Below are 19,907 nucleotides of genomic sequence, written 5' to 3'. Positions count from 1 at the left end.
ACTCCAAGCATCCTTCCCTGCTACCGGTTTTCAGAGAGTGATAGGTGGAGCATGTTTATACAAATGGATTTTCAAGTCGAAAAGACAATTTCTTAAAGGTGGAGGGGGAATGTTGAGCTGAGGGGTTTCATAAGGAAACAAGCAGCTTGTATCAAGATCACAGAACTGAATGGACGCCTTGGGAGAGGATCGATGTGGAGCGTAAGAGCAATCCATAGGGAGCAGGCCTCCCAATTTTCCCCAACACACACACACAGAAAGGAAGAGTGGGAAGAGAGGGATGGAGGTGGACAGAAAGAGAGAGGTGGAGAGAGAGGCCCCTTCCACACAGCTGTATAAAATTCACATTGAGCTGGATTATATGGCAGTGTGGACTCATAACCCAGTTCAAAGCAGATATTGTGGATTATCTGCCTTGATATTCTGAGTTATTATGGATGTGTGGAAGGGCCCAGAGAGGGAGAAAGAGGGTAAGAGAGAAAGGTAGAAAAGGGAAGAGAGAGAAGGAGAGAGAGAAAGGTGGGAAAGAGAGAAAAGGAGAGAGGGGGAAAGGGGGAGAGGGGGAGAGAAAAAGAGAAAGGGGAGAGGGAGAAAAGGGAAGAGAAAGATGGAGAGAGAAAAAGAGGGAAAGAGAAAAGGAGAAAGGGAGAATGCGGGGAGAGAGAAAGAGAAAAGGAGAAAGGGAGAAAAAGGAAGGAAGAGATGGGGAGAAAAAGGTGGGAAAGAGAGAAAGGAGAAAGGGAGAAGAGGGGGGTTGAAAGAGAGAAAGGGAGAGAGGGAGAAAAGGGAAAAGAGAGATTGAGAGAGAAAAAGAGGGAGAGAAAAGGAGAGAGGGAGAAAGGGGGATAGAGAAAGAGAAAGGGAGGAAGAAAAGGGGGAAAAGACAGGAATGGAGAGAGGGAGAAAGAGAGGAAGATGGAGGGAGAGAAAGAGAAAAGAAATATGGAAAGAGAAAAGGGGGAAGGAAGGGGGAGATGGAGAGAGTGAAAGAGAGAAAGGAAGAGAGGGAGGAAAGAAGGAGAGGGAGAGAAAGGGAGAAAAGGAGAAAAGGGGAAAGAGGAAGGAAGGTAAATGGGAAACTGAGAGAGAAAAGGGGGGAGAGGTGAGAGAGAAAGAGGAAAATAGAGAAAGGGAGAAAAAGGGAGAGAGCAAAGGTGGGAAAGAGAGAAAGGGAGAGGGAGAAAAGGGAAGAGGCAGAGAGAGAGGGGGGTGGAGAGAGAAAAAGAAGGAGAAAGAAGTGGGTACACAGGCCCCTTCCACACAGCTGTATAAAATCCACATTGAACTGGATGATATGACAGTGTGGGCTCAGATAGTTCAAAGCAGATACTGTGGATTATCGGCCTTGATATTCTGGGTTAATATGGCTATGCAGAAGGGCCACACAGAGAAAGGTGGGGAGAGAGATGGATTGGGAAAAGGGGGAGAGAGAAAAGGATGGGGGAGAAAGGTGGGGAGAAGTGGAGAGAAAGAGAGGGGGGAAAAAGGAGGGAGGGATGGAGAGAAAGGGTTATATATGCAGAAAGCGACAGAGACAGAGGGCCCTTCCACACAGCCCTATATCCCAGAATATCATGGCAGAAAATCCCACAATATCTGATAATGTGGGATTTCCTGATTTGATATTCTGGGATATAAGGCTGTGTGGAAGGGCACCCAGTTCAAAGCAGATATGGTGGGATTTGCTGCCTTGATATTGTGGGATAATACAGGGCTGTGTGGAAGGGCCCAGAGACCCCCACCGGCCCACCTCTTCCTCGCCCTTCACTCACCCCAATGATGACGGTGTCATCGCCTTGGAAAACCGGGATGAATTTATCCCCCCGGATGATCTCCGACTGATTCAAGGGCCTGAAGCGACAGAGCACTTTGATGCTGCATTCATTGACTTCCGTCGTCATGCTGGCGGGTGGAGGCTCTCCTTTGCGAGGGTGGAAGAAAGAGGGGCGGCGAGGGCTTGGAGTGGGGTGCGATTCCCGGGGAAAGGCGCAGGAGGGCAGAGAGAGGAGGGCGAGCGATGGGCGAGCCTGGTTCCCTGCCTGTCACCCCCCAGCAGCAGCAGAGCGGCGAGGCTCTCTCTGGGCTGGGCTGGCGCTCCTCCTGCTGCAGGCTCTGCTCCCGGGATGCTGCTCTGCCTGAGTCCTCCTCCTCCTGGTGCTCTTGCTGCAACTGATGCTTGCGGCGCTTGGATCTCTCTCCTCCCTCCTTCCCCTCCTGCTGCAGACACCGGCAGCAGCAGCAGCAGGCAAAGGGCTGGGCTGGAGGAGAGGTCCAATGGTACCGCTTTTAAGGAGGAGCCATCTCCTCGGCCTTAAGGTGGTATGTCATTGAACATTGAGAAAACCAAAATGCTGTTCCAGCAGTCACCAGCCAACCCCTTTCCAATGCCAGAGATACAGCTTAATGGTGTAACATTAGAAAATGTTGACCATTTCCGCTACCTTGGCAGTCACCTCTCCACCAAAGTCAACATGGACACCGAAATACAACACCGCCTGAGCTCTGCGAGTGCAGCATTTTTCCAAATGAAGCAGAGAGTGTTTGAGGACCGGGACATACGTAGGGATATTATTAAACTTTATTTGTACCCCGCTAGCATCTCCCAAAGGATTCGATGCGGCTTACACAGGCCAAGGCCTCAACAACACAACATAACAGTACAATCAAGCAAATCAAACAATTAAAAACAAAATAAAGCAAAGTAAACAGTAGGCACAATACATTAAAACACAATAAAACTGGGCCGGGCCAAAAAGTGGGTACAAGAATTAAAAGTGCTGGTTTGACAGGAGGTGTATAAAGGGTTTCTAGGGCAAGTGCGATGTGCGGTGTGCAGCAATCATTGGTTCTGGTAAAGTGCTTGTGGGACTCAGTAGTGAAGATTTCCTAATCTGGGAAGGCGCATCGGAAAAGCCAGATTTTTAGGTTCTTTCTGAAGACAGCCAATGACGGGGCCTGTATAAGGTCTTTGGGGAGGGTGTTCCAGAGTTGGGGGGCCACCACGGAAAAGGCCCTGTCCCGTGTCCCCACCAAGCGCGCTTGCGACGCCAGTGGGATCACGAGCAGGGCCTCTCCAGATGACCGAAGAGAACGCGTGGGTTCGTAGATGGAAATGCGGTCACGCAGGTAGGCCGGTCCCAAACCGTTTAGGGCTTTGAAGGTAAGCAAGGTGCTTGTTTATAAAGCTATTGTCCTCCCAACCCTGTTATATGCCTGCGAAACGTGGACTGTCTACAGACGTCACATGCAACTCCTGGAACAATTCCATCAGCGCTGCCTCCGGAAAATCCTGCAAATCCCTTGGAAAGACAGGCGGACAAACGTCAGCATGTTGGAAGAAACAAAGACCACCAGCATTGAAGCAATGCTCCTCCGCCATCAACTCCACTGGACCGGCCACATTGTCCAGACACCCGACCACCGTCTCCCAAAGCAGTTGCTCCACTCCGAACTCAAGAACGGAAAATGGAATGTTGGTGGACAGGAAAAGAGATTTCAAGATAGGCTCAAGGCCAACCTTAAAAACTCTGGCATGGATACAGAGAACTGGGAAGCCCTGGCCCTTGAGTGCTCCAGCTGGAGGTCAGCTGTGACCAGTAGTGCTGCAGAATTTGAAGAGGCACGAATGGAGGGTGAAAGAGAGAAACGTGCCAAGAGGAAGGCGTGTCAAGCCAACCCCAACTGAGACCGCCTTCCACCTGGAAACCAATGCCCTCACTGAGGAAGGAGACGTAGATCAAGAATAGGGCTCCACAGCCACATAACGGACCCACAAGAATACTGATCCTGGAAGACTATCCTACTCGGCCAACGAGGGACCGCCTAAGTAAGTAAGAAAGTAAGTAAGGGAAGGCTGAGCAGAGAACTACCCCCATCCTCCCCCCCCCCATTAAAAACAACTCTAGCAGCCCCCTCACACCCTCCCCCTTGTTTGGCAATTTAACTATGTTACACCACCTTGGCTTCAGGATCAGGATGCTGCTGCATAACTTGGGCACAAGGAATCGGCATGCCATGATGTCCTTTATTAATTGGCCAAGGGCAAGCCATACGCTTTCAGCCCTGGAAAATCCAGTGATAGGTTTCCCTAACTTGGTTGTTGTTGTTTATTCGTTCAGTCGCTTCCAACTCTTCATCATTGTTGCACTCCAGGTCAGGGAAATGCCCTCTGACTTTAAAACACACCACACAATGAGTGAAGAAACAAATCTTTATATATATATATATATATATATATATATATATATATATATATACACACACACACACACACACACACACACACACACTAGCTTTCCCCTGCCATGCGTTGCTGTGGCCCACATGGGGGTTCTGTGTGGGAGGTTTGACCCAATTCTATCATTGGTGGTGTTCAGAATGCTCTTTGATTGTAGTGACCTATAAATCCCAGCAACTACAACTCCCAAATGTCAAGATTCTATTTTCCCCAAACTCCACCAGTGTTCATATTTGGGCATATTGAGTATTCGTGCCAAGTTTCGTCCAGATCCATCACTGTTTGAGTCCACAGTGATCTCTGGATGTAGGTGAATTACAACTCCAAAACCAAAGGACACTGCCCACCAAACCCTCCCAGTATTTTCTGTTGATCATGGGAGAATTGTGTGCCAAGTTTGGTTCAATTGCATCGTTGGTGGGGTTCAAAATGCTCTTTGATTTTAGGTGAACTATAAATCCCAGCAACTACAACTCCCAAAAGACAAAATCATATTTTTTGCATGAAGGACATACATTGGGTTGTTAAGTGTCTTGTGTCCAAATTTGGTGTCAATTTGTCCAGTAGGTTTTGAGTTCTGTTAATGCCACAAACGAACATTACATTTTTATTTATATAGATATATAAATTTTTATTGAAAGAATATAGTTACAAGGAAAGTGGGGGAATATTGTGTAGAAATCAGTTGGCCCCTTCCACACAGCCATATATTCCAGTTCAAAGCAGAACCTGTGGGATTTTATTTAGCTGTGTGGAAGGGGCCTAAGGTGTTGGCCTTTTCACTCCTGGTGCTATTGGCACTCACCTCTACCCATATTCGCTCCCATTTACAGACTGCCACAAACAAAACAATTGGATCATTAAAAAAAAAGAGAGAGTCAAAGTGGACATGGGTTTGCATAACATGCAAATTTGAAAATTATCACTATATATATAGTCAAAGTATGATTGGTTTGCACATTTGGCCCACAAAGGCTCCTATGTGGCTTAATAGATCTACATCAAACTTGGCACATATACCCTTTATTATTCAACTTAAAATAATTGAGGGATTCAAACTAAAAACACATCTCTTTCGGGCTCAGTACAGAAAGAAAGAAAAGGAACAAAGTATTGGCTGTTGCTAGGTGTTGTGGCCTCTGTGATGTCACTGAGGGCCCATCTACACTGCCATATAACGCAGAATATCAAGGCAGATAATCCACAATATTTGCTTTGAACTGGATTATCTGAGTCCACACTGCCATATAATCCAGTTCAACATGGATTTTATACAGCTGTGTGGAAGGGGCCTGTGGAAGGAAGGGAGTGAAACAGCTTGGATTCTATTAGGAAACATATGTATTGGGAAAGTGAGGAAGGGAGGAAGGAAAGAAAGGAAGGAAGAAAGAAAGAAAGAAAGAGGAAGGAAGGAAGAGAAAGGAAGGAAGGAAGGAAGGAAGGAAGGGAAGGAAGAAGGGGGAGGTTTTTTGAGGGAAAGCAAAAGATGAAGGAAGAAATGAGAGAAAGGAAAGTGAGAGGAAGAAGGTGTATGAAGGAAACAGGGAAAAGAAGGCAAGATAGAATATGTCCACCATTGCCAGAGCATTGCCATGAAGACATTGTGAAGTAAGTCTTCTCAGAGCTGGAGAAGGGAGAAAGCAGATGGGCAGCAAACCCTTTGACATCCAGGCAACACCCGGTATATATGCAAGCTTCAATAGAAATCTTAGCTATCTCAACACAGTGGAGAAATCTCCAATCTGGTGACCTCTGTGTTGTCCAAACGTTAACTGTGGGTAGGCAACTTTAAACTGCTAGTCCTTCCAGCTGTTCTTTCCAATGGTTCTTCATATTTAAACTGGATGTGTACAAACAGAGGATACCTTCAGAGAGGATCATCCTTTAGAAAGCTGGCCACACACCCACCTTGGTATATACATTACAATAATCCAAGATACTCCACTCTTTGTTCGGCCTCTCAGTCCTCTGAGTAATGCTCTAGTCTGGAAGATGGGCATACAGTAAACCTTTTAATCATCATTACTGCTTACTCTTCCAGGAAATAAGCAGCCATTTAGACAGATGTAGCAAAACCGAACAATCAGATTGAGCTGACATGTGAAGGAAAAACAATACCAGAAATGCAGTTATTTTTAGGGAGGATGGTAGTAGCACTAGCATCAGGCCCTAAGCGAGCCAAGAGCATAGCTGCTGCAATGATTTGCCAACTAGTTTCATTTCTTCCAGATGAGTTGAGTTGAATGAAGCTTAAAAAATTATGTCTGGGACCGGATCTACACTGCCATAATAATACATTTTCAGAATGCTAATTAATGGCATTTAACTGAATCCTATGAGTCTACACTGCCATATATGGAGCCCTCAGTGGTGTAGCAGGTTAAACCACTGAGCTGCGGAACTTGTTGACCGAAAGGTCACAGGTTTGAATCTGGGGAGCGCCGTGAGCACCCGCTGTCAGCTCCAGCTTCTGTCAAGCTAGCAGTTCGAAAACATGCAAATGTGAGTAGATCAATAGGTACCACTTCTGTGGTAAGGTAACGGCACTCCATACAGTCATGTCAGTCACATGACCTTGGAGGCGTCTACAGACAATTCCGGCTCTTCGGCTTAGAAATGGAGATGAGCACCAACCCCTAGAGTTGGACACAACTGGACTTAATGACAGGGGAAAACCTTTACCTTTATTTATTTATTCACGTTATTTATTTATTTACGTTACTTTTATCCCGCCCATATCAGCCCGAAGGCGACTTAGGGCAGCATACAAATTGGCACAATTAGATGCCACATATAAATACATACATTGGTTAAAAACAAAAAAAATCACATCATAATACATTTAAAACCATAAAAGCAATAAACAATAAAAATTATAAAAACTATGTCTTTACCTTACACTGCCATACAATCCAGTTCAATGCAGACAATCTGCATTCTGAAATTTCATTATATGGCAGTGTAGATTCATCCTGGCCTGGAATAAGGGCAATGAAGGTTCATGCTGTGCTTCTGATGCCCCATCTGCACTGTCATATAATGCATGACATGGTCAGTGTAGATTCATATACAGCTTTAGGCCAGGACATGGTACTGAGACAGCCTTGGTCACCTTAGTGGATGATCTACGCTGGGAACTGGACAGGGGGAGTGTGTCCCTGTTGGTTCTGTGGGACCTCTCAGCGGCTTTCGATACTGTTGACCACGGTATCCTTGCAGGAATGGGCCTCGGAGGCACTGTTCTACAGTGGCTTCAGTCCTTTCTGGAGGGCCGTTCCCAGAAGGTGTTGCTGGGAGAAACCTGCTCAGCTCCACGGCATTTATTTATTTATTTATTTGCAGTTTTTATATTCCGCCCTTCTCACCCCGCAGGGGACTCAGGGCGGATTACAGTGTACACATATATGACAAACATTCAATGCCAATTTTAACATACGACATATACAGACATACACAGAGGCTATTTAACTTTTTCTGGCCGCCAGGGGAGCTGTCGCTTTCATCGTCCATCTGCGACACTGATGAAGTACTTCCGCATTCCCCGTATGCTCTTTTTTTTTTTTTTTTTTTTTTTTGCTGGAGTGCTTTTGCTGGAGTCTTTTTTATGGCCTCATAAATTAGTTAATTTAACCTCCCCACACTTTAAGGTGGTACCTAATTTTCCTACTTGACAGATGCAACTGTCTTTCGGGTTGCAAAGGTCGACAACAGGCTACAGAATTGGTTGGAAACCCACTCCAACCCAGGCTAGCTTCGAACTCATGACCTTTTGGTCAGAGTGATCTTAATGCAGCTGACACTCAGCCAGCTGCGCCATAATCCCGGTGCAATTGTCCTGTGGGGTCCCACAGGGCTCAGTACTGTCTCCGATGTTGTTTAACATCTACATGAAGCCATTGGGGGAGATCATCTGGAGTTTTGAGTTTGATGTCACCTGTACCCTGATGATGTTCAACTCTATCACTCCTTTCCACCTGCTACTAAGGAGGCTGTTCAGGTCCTGAACCAGTGCTTGGCAGCTGTGATGGTCTGGATGAGAGTGAACAAATTGAAATTGAATCAAGACAAGACAGAGGTACTCCTGGTCAGTCAAAAGACCAAAGAGGGTACAGGGTTACAGCCTGTGCTGGATGGGGTTACACTCCTCCTGGAGGTGCAGGTTCGCAGCTTGAGAGTGATCCTGGACACATTGCTGAGCCTGGAACCCCAAGTCTTGGCAGTGGTTCAGGGGAGCTTTTGCACAATTAAAAATTGTGTGCCAACTGAACCTGTATCTTGGGAAGTCTGACTTGGCCTCTGTGGTCCACGCTCTTGTTACATCCCAAATAGATTATTGCAATGTACTCTACATGGGGTTGCCTTTGAAGACTGCTCGGAAGCTTCAGTTAGCCCAACTGACGCAGCCAGGTTGCTCACCGGAGCCGGGTACAGGGAGCGTACAACCCTCCTGCTACGTCAGCTTCACTGGCTGTCTGTCTGCTACCGAGCACAATTCAAAGTGCTGGCTTTAGCCTATAAAGCCCTAAACATAGATAACCCAGTTCAAAGCAGATATTGTGGGGGATTTCAGCCTTGATATTTGGGGTTATATGGTTGTGTGGAAGGGCCCGAGTGAGCTCAGCCTTGCTTAGTTCTGTTTCTGTTCCCTCCGGATGTTTTGAGTTTCCAGTTTATGATACAAATTATAGAGGGGGGGAGGGGGAATGAGAATTGATAATCCATCTTGTACGTTTCTGATATGATTTAGTATCTTATTCATTTTCACTCCATCCAGTTTTAACTTCTATTCCTTCTAATCTTATCAAAGTTGGAGCAAACATATCATTTCCTATTATCTGAAGTCATATTTTAACAAAGAAACCCAACATCACTTGGTGCATTCTCCTACAAAATGGAAGTTGGGGAAGTTACCAGTACTCATGGGATAGGGGGCAGTATGGGGTTAGGGAGGGGCTTGGCAAGGGTGGCGGGTGGTGATTGGATGTGTGGGTGGCAGGGGATGATTGGATGTTTATTAAACTGCACCACAACTTTGAACCAATGGGCGGTCCTAAACCGAACCCCTTTGACTGTATAAAAGGGCCACATGGCTTGAGGCCTGTGTCGTTTCCACCAGGCGCCATGTTGCGTAGGAGGCGACCCAGGCAGCTGCTTGACTTCTAAGTAAACTGCTTTCTTGAAAGAACCTGACTGCCTGTCTTGTTGTTCCTGCGCCCGCCGATTTGCAGCCTAGGAAAAAGATCATCCACTTCAATATGATTTAGTATCTTATTCATTTTCACTCCATCCAGTTTTAACTTCTATTCCTTCTAATCTTATCAAAGTTGGAGCAAACATATCATTTCCTATTATCTGAAGTCATATTTTAACAAAGAAACCCAACATCACTTGGTGCATTCTCCTAATAAAAAGACATCATGAATAATTTACAATGCCTTTAACATAAAATAAAAAAGACACAACCACTGTTCACTGCTATAATAGCTCATCTTAAAAGGAGAGGTATTGCATTGTATCTTATACATCAGCAAATTAGGGCTCTGCAGGAAGGAGCTGCCAAGAAATTTCAAATGGAGCTTGCCTTAGGGATGGAATAGTGAAAGGAATGTATCTCCAAATATTTTTGGACTGCAGATCCCATCATTCTCATTATTAGTGATGCTGGCTACTGATTCAAGCTTAGGATGCAATTATACACTAGGATTTATTTTTAATTAGCGTATATGTCCGGTGTTGCCTGGGTTTGTGTTTTGTTTCTTTTTTTTTCTTTCCCTCCTTTCCCTCATACACCTTCCTTTCTCCTCTTCTTTCCTTCCTTCATCTTCCCTTGTTTTCTTCCTTCCTGCCCTCTTCTTTACCATCTCTTTCTTTCCTTCTCTCCCATCATATATTTTTCCTTTCCTAAATTCCACAATGAAATCATCCAAATCAACCACTCCCTTTGGGGAGTGCACTGTGCCACAACAATATGCAGTGCCCTCTGAATTGAACACTGTGGCTGAATCTACACTGCCATATAATCCTGTTCAAAGCAGATAATCTGGATTCAGAAACTGGATTATAGAACAGTGTAGATGGGACCTGTGTTTTCATATTTGTGCTAAAAAGTGCAATGCGAGTTCAGAATGTTATTTTTGTTCTTTACAGTATGCTTGATCCTTACCGAACAATTCCAAAAGTTTGGGTTGCATCTATAGAGTAAAATGAATGCAGTTTGGCACCACTTTTCACTGCTGAATGCTATTGAATCCTGGGGATTGTAGTTTTAAAAGGCATTTTGCCTTCTCTACCTAAGAGAACTGTGCTCCACCAAACTACAAATCCCATGATTCCATAGCATTGAACTGCAACAGTTAAAATGGTGCCATGCTGCATTCATTTTACCCTATAGATGCAACCCAAACTTTTGGAACTGGATTCTATGGCAGTGAGGACTAATCCCAGTTCAAAGCCGATAATGTGGATTATCGGCTTTTATGAACTGGAGCCCCATTAACACCACCATATAAATTCCAGATTATCTGCTTTGAACTGGATTATATAGCAGTATGGACTCATCTAATCCAGTTCAAAGTTGATAATGTGGATTATCTGCTTTGATAAACTGGGGTCCCTTTGATACCGCCATATAAAATCCAGATTATCTGATTTGGATTATATGTCTGTGTGGGCCTATCTAATCCAGTTCAAAGCGGATAAGGTGGATTATCTGCATTCATCATCTGGATTATATGACAGTGTAGATTTATATAATCCAGTTCAAAGCAGATAATATGGATTATCTGCTTTGATCATCTAGGGGCCCTCCCACACAGCCCTGTATCCCAGAACATCAAGGTAGAAAATTATTATTATTATTATGATTAAACTTTATTTGTACCCCGCTAGCATCTCCCGAAGGACTCGATGCGGCTTACAAAGGCCAAGGCCTCAATACACAACATAACAATACACCTAAAGCAAATTAAAACAATTAAAGCAGTATTAAAACAACAAAACAACAAGCAATAAACAATACATCGAAACATGATAAAACTGGGCCGGACCAGAGTAAAGGGTACAGGATTTAAAAGTGCTGATGTGACAGGTGATATGTAAGGATTATAGGGCAAGTGCAGTGGGCAGTGTGCGGCGATCTTAATTCTAATAAGGTGCTTCTGGGACTTGGTAATTGGAGATTTCCTAATCGGGGAAGGCACATCGGAACAGCCAGGTCTTCAAGTTCTTTCTGAAGACTGCCAATGAAGGGATCTGTAGGTGTTCCAGAGACGGGGGGCCACCACGAAAAGGCCGTCTTGTGTCCCCACCAAGTGCCTCTCCAGATGAATGTAATGAACGCGTGGGTTCATAGACGGAGATGCAGTCATGCAGGTAAGCTGGTCCCAAACCGTTCAGGGCTTTGTAGGTAAGCACCTGCACCTTAAATTGGGCTCGGAAGATAAATGGCAGCCAGTAGAGCTCCTTGAACAGGAAGGTTGACCTCTCTCTGTAGGGGGCGCTATAGAATATCTGCTTTGAACTGGATTAGATGGGTCCACACTGACATTTATTCCAGTTCAAAGCAGATAATCTGGATTGAGTCCAATCTGCCATAAATCCCAGTCCAAAGTAGAAAATGTGGGATTTTATTCAGTTGTTTGGAAGGGGCCTTATATCTGGGATATTCTGTATCCCAGAATATTAAGGCAGAAAATCCCACAGCTGGGTTATCTGAGTCCACATTCAGATATTGTGGGATTTTCTGCCTTGATATTCTGGGATACAGGGCTGTGTGGAAGGGCCCTAAGTGTCAACCTGCTGGAGGATAAAACACAGTGATCACGTGATCAATCGTAGGCTGAGAAGAGAGACGGAAAGCAGTGACGTCATGATCCCTGCTCCTTCCCAAGCCACAAGGCGCTATTGCTTCCCTTTCCCGGTGACTACAACTCCCAGAAGCCACCGCGCGCTCGAGGTCCGCTTTCCAGTTCTCCGTTGCCTGCTTCATCTCGCGAGACTTGGGTGGTCTCCTCGCCTTCGGCCGGCCTCAGAGCATCCAGTCCATCGCGCCCTCCCTGGCCATGGCCGACCCCAAGTATGCGGACCTGCCCGGCATTGTGAGTGGCGAGTGAATTGGGCGAGGGCTGAGAGGGAGGGAGGAAGGCTGAGGGGCCTGGAGGCTGGAGAAAGGGAGGGAAGGGTGGGGTCGGGTGTGGTGCCTGGGTTCTGTGGATGGAAGGGGAGGGATGGCTGAGGAGAAGGGGGCAGGCTCTTTCAGGGCCACACGGGCAGGCAAACTGGAGGGGCCTCCACACCAGGCCTCCTCCAACTGCAGCCTCCAACTCCCAGAAGCCCATGCCAGCTTGTTCAATGGTCAGGAATTCTGGGAATTGGAGGCCTAAATAGCTGGAAGGCCGCAGTTGGAGGAGGCCTGCTCAATGCTGTAGAATTGATGCAGTTTGACACCACCATTGATGCAGATTAGTCCACACTGCCATATAATCCAGTTCAAAGCAGATCTTCTGGATTTTATATGGCAGTGTAGAAGGGGCCCCAGTAGAAAAAAACATATTAATGTGGCCATAATTATCAGTTTATCTCAGTAAAAAAGAAAGAAAAATATAGCTTTTTAAATCTGAATTGTCATTTGGTTGTGTTTTAAATTTTGTATGTTTTTTTATTACCTTGGTTTTTTTAAATGAAGTACAGTACTTGTATATGTGGGTCTGTCACCTGCAGTTTAATTTATCCACAGTTGACAAAATATGCTATCTAGGCATTTTCTAGGATGTCCAGCATGACTCTATGGCAGGCCTGCACCATCTGTGGTCCTCCAGGCGTTTTGGGCTTCGGCTCCCAGAATTACTGAACTTTGGACAAGCTGGCTAGGGCTCCTGGGAGCTGGAGGACCACAGGTTGTGCTGACCTGTTCAATGGAATTCTATACAGTTTGCTATTTGTGGTTTCATATATCCACATGAAGTCTGAAAATGTATGCACACAGATAGGGAGATTGTATTTTATGTTCATAAACTGGCTCGAATCCTATATAAGGTGAATGCCAGTACACATTAAATAAATAAAGAAATGTTTTAGATCACCACTTCCTCCTCCTTTCACCCCCAGTGCTCTTTGATTTCATTCACCAAGTGACAGTTTCATTTGCTAAATGACAGTTTGATTTTTAACATCAGTTATTATTAATTTTGTAGTGAAACTGTTTATGATGCACACCCAAAATAAGGAAGCCAATTCCCCTTCACTTCGCAGGGTGACCTAAAAGGAGGGTTTGCATTAGTAAGGAGGATCAAACAGAATGCACAATGAGATGTCTATGTAGATTTAACATGGAAAATAAGAGTCTATTGACCCTAGCTGAATGTAGTAGAGCATGAAGCTAGACATGTGACTTGCAAATCATTTCAATTTACCCAAAATAGTTGGTTTTGCAAAACAATAGAATATTGCAGCACATCAGTATCTGGAGAGTTGGGCATTCCACATCCCTGGTTTAAGGGGAGCCAGAGTCCAGTCTAATGCTGATGAACTTCAGAGATTGACAACCTTGGCAGTCTTCAAGTATTCTATGAAATGGTAAAGAAAAGAGTGTATTTCAGGATATAAGAATTCCGCTTTTCTTAGTAGTTAAGAGCTGCAGCTGATCTTGCACACAAGAAAATGCATGTAGAGCACTAGTTATTTCCCCAAGGGATTGGATTTATATAATTTTCCTCTACTTCCTTAAGGGTAAGAATTTTCCCTGTGTCGTTTGGCTACAGCTAAATTGCTGTACACGTTACGCGTGAAAGGAAATGGCCATTGCTGGAAACAGGCGTGGCAAACATTGGTATTGTACTAAGAGCTAGCTCAAGTAATTTGAGGACTGCTTCTAGTGTTGGCAGGGGATGGAACAGAATCATGCACATATTTTACATTTAGATGCATATTGTCCATTGATATCAATGCACAAAACACTGCCCCTCGTTCTGCTACTTCCAGCAGTCTATTGAGTCTCTATAAAACTGCTGCCGGTAGCTAGTGCGCAGTGTTCATGATAGCTTATCACAAGCCATCTGAGATCTGGGACTTTGGGGGCTATATGGGCAACCAATGACAGCCACATGCATCAGACTGAGAATGACTTTCTTATATGCCCTGACAACATTTGTACACTTGGCTTGTGATTCTGTTGTAGTCTCTTGGCATTTGGGGAAGGTTTGCATGCAGAATGTCCCAGGCTTCATTCCTGGTATCAATGTTTAAAAAGATAAAGGAGCCATACCAGAAAAGTCTTTGGAGAACCAACACCCAGCCAGAGTAAACACTACTGGACTAAATGGATAAATACTGTAGAGTTAGCTCATCTAAGTAAGACCTTTATTTTTCAGGCATTGAAGTAATAATGATTATTTTTTAAAAAAAGAATCACATGAAACTAAGGCAGAGATTTCAGAGTAGTTGAAGCGCCCGGGTGATGTACTGGCAGGCATCAAAGATTGAAAGGGGTAGAATTCACAACTTTTTAGTCTGTGCATATTTCTTCCAAGACATTACAATTTGTTCCTTGATAAATACTCAAATGTGCAGAAACACTGGAGATGGACAGAACTTCTCTGTCTACCCTAGTGTGGTATTTTTTATACTTTTTTCTTTGAGACAATACTTGTTTTGATGTCAATTCCGTAGGCTTGTGATCTGGGTGTTAGTGTATTGGACATTGTTGTGTCTTCTGTTGCAGGAATACTGTCTCTGAGAAAATTAGGATTTTTAGACTGCAGGCTTCTGTCTAACAGTGCTTTGTTCAGATGGTGGTTCTTTCTGACTTAGGCAGAAAGTAGGATCATATTACTTCTGATAGGTTTACCATTCACCCAACTGTAAGAGTGTTTGTGTATTCCTTCATGACAAGGCATTTAGGTTTGTGAGGGATTTAACTCACTCTTTCCAAACAGTTCTTTGTTTCTCTAAATCTCTGATAGAATCAACTTACTTTTACAGAAAGCCCTGTGCCTCACAACCTGATAACCATGAACAAAGTAAGGTACTCACTATCTACAAAATCCTCAGAATTTATCAACTTGCAGTAATCAGGTTATTTGTACCTGCAATGTTATTTATGCCCGCTGTGTGCTTTTCACATTTCTCTGAAGCCAGGCATGTAGCCGGGGGAGGGGGGGGGGGCTTTGGGGGCTTCAGCCCCCCCTCCCTGAAATTCTCATGATGGTCTGCGAAAAGGCCTTACTGGGACATTTTTTAAACTGTAATGTTTATTCATATCATGATCTGATCACCATGCTCAATATATCTCATATGCATGGGGTTATTGGGGTAACAATACAAAAGGTTTGCTAGGGTAGACCCTCTTTCACTACGGGTCTGTTTGAAGCTATTTTATAAGTACAATATTCCCTTGAATATCCATTGGGGTTTGGTTCCAGGAGCCCAGTGGATACCAAAATTCATGGATGCTCAAGCCCCATTATTTATAAAATGGTGTCCCTTATATAAAATGGCAAAATCAAGGTTTGCTTTTTTGGTGAGTATTTTTGAGCTGTGGTTGGCTGAATCCATGGATATGGAGGGCTGATTATAATTGCTTATATGGTTGTCCACAATGTGTTAAATGTATTCACTCAAACGTCCACATAATCTAATTGTGTTTAAGCTGGTGCCTTTCAGACTTTTCCGGGGAACAGTGGAAGTTCCTTTAGAACTAACTGGGTTCCTCAGTAACTAGGGTAGTAATAGAAGACAGATTTACAAAAATATCAGCTTGACCGTCATTTTCCCCAGCAACAGTCGAAACAGTTTTAGGTTTTAATTGTGTTATTTTGCTCAACTCTTGTGAGTTTTTAAAACTAAATTATCATTTAATGTATTTCAATTTTTATACAAGTATTTTAAAAACAATATCCTGGAACCCCTGTGAGGAGGAAGGCTGGAATAAATTAAATAAATAAACAAATGAATAAATAATGCGTCATACCAGGCAATCATAGATGTGCCAATGATGGAAGGATTCCGTTAAGCTACAAGATTCGAAAACATCTATTTTAGGTCAGATGGAATAGGCATAACAAGACAGATGGGTTATCAATATGTTTGGTAGAGCAAATAATTGGTTGTGGACTTGTTGTTGTTGTTGTTGTTGTTGTTGTTGTGTTATTGTTATGTAGGCGGGTCCAAAGACATGTGATTTGATCTGTTCATACAAATGAATCCTTATCTCATGGTACTTTTGATTTGTTAACTTCTGCTATCTGGTTTTGTTGTGTCAACTGTTAAGAATTAATTTTGGGGTTCTTGTTTGAGGGCATACCATGTCTATAGATTGTCTTTAGGTCTACTCTACTATAGGCAGTTCCCCAAATTATGAACATCTGACTTACAAATGGCTCATTGTTAAGAACGGGGGTGAAACAACAGGAAGTGAGAGAAACCTACCCCTCGGAAGGGAAATTCACTCCTGAAAAAGTTATCATGGGGAAAAGGTTTCTCCACTGAAGCTTTCTCACAAAGCTTTGCTTCCACAACAAGCCAGATTTTTCAAAATCCGATTGTCACAGAAAGTGAGGTGAAATCTTCTGAACGGGCACAGACAAGCACCACAGGGGTGTTCACCCTTCCTCATGCTATCACAAAGCTAAAGAATATACATCTATTTTTGGCTGGAGTTACACTTAAAAATGTACCTGTTTCGACTTGCATACAAATTCAACTTGCATACAAATTTAACTTATTCATAACTTGGAGATTACCTGTATTCATACTCCAAATCTTTGACTTCATTTGATTACTTTTGTGTTTCCAGGCCAGGAATGAGCCGGATGTTTATGAAACAAGCGATCTGCCTGAAGATGATCAAGCGGAATTTGATGCGGTAAGGTCATAATGTCAGCTGCTTATTTATTAGCATTTTAGTTATTTTTGATGGATAAGATAATCACTCAGTCCATTTCTAAAACCTTTCTTTGACCAAATTAATGTATGTTTCCTTGTAGACTGGACCACGGGAAAGGTAGAATTTAGTAGCTTAAATCTTTGTTAAAAGGAATTGGAGTAGTGAATCATTCTTAAACTAAATATAGCTGAAAAACACCAAGGAACTGTCCGTAAAATGCTGAAATTTATATAAAAACACTGTTCACAAGAGCTGCTATCATTCTTTCCTAATTACATCCCACAAGATAATTCTAAAGTCTAGATATTCCAAGGAGGACTCATTCTGTTTTTGATAATACTTCTCTAAATTGAGTGAAGATGTTAAAGAATTGGTAGAAGACTTGATTAGATTTGAAATCTTTTGCACTTGATCTTATTCCCACATCTCAAGAATTTTACCTTTGACTATGTTTGCAGACCTTGTGGGTATATTATATATTAAAAGTGTTATTGAATTTAGATAATTTTATCTTCATAATACAAAGGTCCTGTTAGAGTGCCTTGAATGTTTCGGTGAAAAAATCCCAACAAACCCATTTTGTGCCGTCATTCATTGCCTGTGGTTCTAGAGCAGTGGTTCTCCACCTGTGGGTCCCCAGGTGTTTTGGCCTACAACTCCGAAATCCCAACCAGCTTACCACCTGTTTGGATTTCTTGGAGCTGAAGGCCAAAACATCTGGGGATTCACAGGTTGAGAACCACTGCTCTAGAGCCTTTGCAGAACTGAACAGGCAACACCAGACATGTGTTTACAGTGGATACAGGAAACCACTGATAATCGTGTACTCTATTAAAACAAATAACTTCCATTAGAACTTATAATGGAGTCTTCCTGGAGGACCCAGAAAAATCCTACCGAGGTATCCTCTCCAGGAATTTGCCAGCATGATGACCCCATGGTAACTTCCAAAGAAAATATAGCATAGAACCCCCTGGAATACATAGATCATTTCTAGAAATGACATATTTTGTCAGATGTGGCAGGTGAAACCAAGGGTATTGTTCCCATGGGTATGTTGCATAGGATTGTATTATAACCTTTTCCTGAACACTAGTCCTATGGTAATGCACATGTTTTTTCAAGAGAATTTTTTTAACATCAAGCTGTCTCTAATGAAGTCCAAATCAACTAAATGAAAAAGTGTTTCCAGTCATGATGAAGGATAGTTGCTATCAATACTATGCATTATGTGCAAGGAATTGTTCATATTTTTGTACATAATTTCACTTGCTAAAAGGAAGATCATTAAACATAGGAGGAGACTATTATGCAAACCTGCAAATTTTGTGAAAGGCTATTCAGCTACCTCCCTTTTTGCCTACATCTTATTTTTTCTTACTTTTCCTATCCACTTGCTGTAACTTAACCCCCCCCCCCATCTTCTGTACCCATACCCAAGTCTTTTCAATATCAAGCAGCTTTAAAAGAAACAGCCATGTTGGCCTCTTGCAGAATAGAAAGAAGGAAGACAGAAGGATAAATACAAAAACCACATGTGGCTTTAAAATTAACTTGTTTTTATTTTGGCATGAACCTTCATGAATATAAACCTACTTCTTCAGATGCAGTATAGTGTAAATCTGAGCTCATAAAAATCTGCACCTGAAAGTACTGCATCTGAAGAGGTGGGTTTATATCCACATCCACAATAGATATAATAAAAACCATTTAATTTTCAAGCTGCTGCCACATTTTCCCCCTCCACTCTTCTTTCTTTAAAATTACTGAATTATGAAACAGTTTCCCATTGCTAGGACAAGGAAGAATAGATTGATCTCACCTTAAACACATTGGATTTTGTCTAATTCTAGAAGCTAATGAATATATATGAAGACCTCCAGACAGGTCTACTAAAGAGTCCTGTGTGAAATCATCAAAAGAGAGCCATAGCTGCTGGCCAGAATAGAGTAGACAGTATTGGACTAGATTAACCAATGGTCTGACTCATCAAGATAAGGCTGCTTCCTGTGTTTCCCATTAAAACTTTGTGCGCATCAGGAAGAGTGATTCAAGACTGTGACAGTTGCCTGGTCCCAGTTTTAGAAGGCCAGGGTACAACATTGATAGTGATACAATCACAAGTGGGTAGACTCCTTCAGCTCAAAGTTACAGTAACTGGGTACAATGATTGCCCATAGTAATCATTGTTCAATTTGAAGGCGTGAAAGAATTGCACAGGGAACCTATATATACTATGGGCTATGAGAGAACTTAAACTGTGATCTAATTCAGGCATTAGTAGTGGTCACATGATAGCATATGATCTATAGCAACTTGTTTGGCTGAGTATAATGTGAACTAGAAAAAATGCGATAGCTTTGCAGAAAGCTTTAAGGAAAATAGTTTCAGTTGTTACTTTGAAAAAGTAGGATGTGTGCAAGTGCGGAAATGTACACTGCTGAATTTTAGAGTTCAGGAGAAAATATGCCAATAATGCCATTTGATGGGTGTCTGTGTGGCACTTTTGGTGTTGTGGTCTAGCAGAGTTTGTGGATGTCTTGATAAGATGGATTGCATTTCCCAGCATTGGCTAAAGTGACTACGAATAATGAGAGCCGTAGTTCAGCATCATCTGCAGGGACAGATGTATCCCCAGTTTTCTGTTATAGGGTCAGATGGCAGAACACACCTTTAGGGCAGAATTATGCATTTGGCAGTGGACATGAAATGATTCTGCCCTCAAGGTAAAAAGCCATGTGATAAGAGTTGGCTTTTTAACCTTTCCTCTCTTGTCACATTTTTTCTATA

General features: G+C 43.1%; 2 protein-coding genes across 4 annotated transcripts in view; one reads left to right on the top strand and one right to left on the bottom strand.

Moving 5' to 3' along the window:
• Positions 1 to 2,248, bottom strand: part of KIF5A (kinesin family member 5A) — an 81,633-nt gene extending 79,385 nt beyond the window's left edge. For all 3 annotated transcript variants that reach the window (XM_060762977.2, XM_060762978.2, XM_060762979.2), the window contains exon 1: positions 1,773 to 2,248. In XM_060762977.2, coding sequence (XP_060618960.2) covers positions 1,773 to 1,901 — 129 coding nt within the window. In that variant the 5' untranslated portion in view covers positions 1,902 to 2,248. The remainder of the gene's footprint in view (positions 1 to 1,772) is intronic.
• A 9,959-nt stretch (positions 2,249 to 12,207) lies between these two features.
• Positions 12,208 to 19,907, top strand: part of DCTN2 (dynactin subunit 2) — a 53,905-nt gene continuing 46,205 nt past the window's right edge. The window contains exons 1-2 of the mRNA XM_060762981.2: positions 12,208 to 12,333; positions 17,028 to 17,096. Of these exons, the coding sequence (XP_060618964.2) occupies positions 12,298 to 12,333; positions 17,028 to 17,096 (105 nt within the window). The 5' untranslated portion in view covers positions 12,208 to 12,297. The remainder of the gene's footprint in view (positions 12,334 to 17,027; positions 17,097 to 19,907) is intronic.

Source organism: Anolis sagrei, chromosome 2, assembly GCF_037176765.1.
Source record: "Anolis sagrei isolate rAnoSag1 chromosome 2, rAnoSag1.mat, whole genome shotgun sequence".
Lineage (NCBI taxonomy): Eukaryota > Metazoa > Chordata > Lepidosauria > Squamata > Dactyloidae > Anolis > Anolis sagrei.
This window is presented reverse-complemented; position numbering and strand designations above follow the sequence as displayed.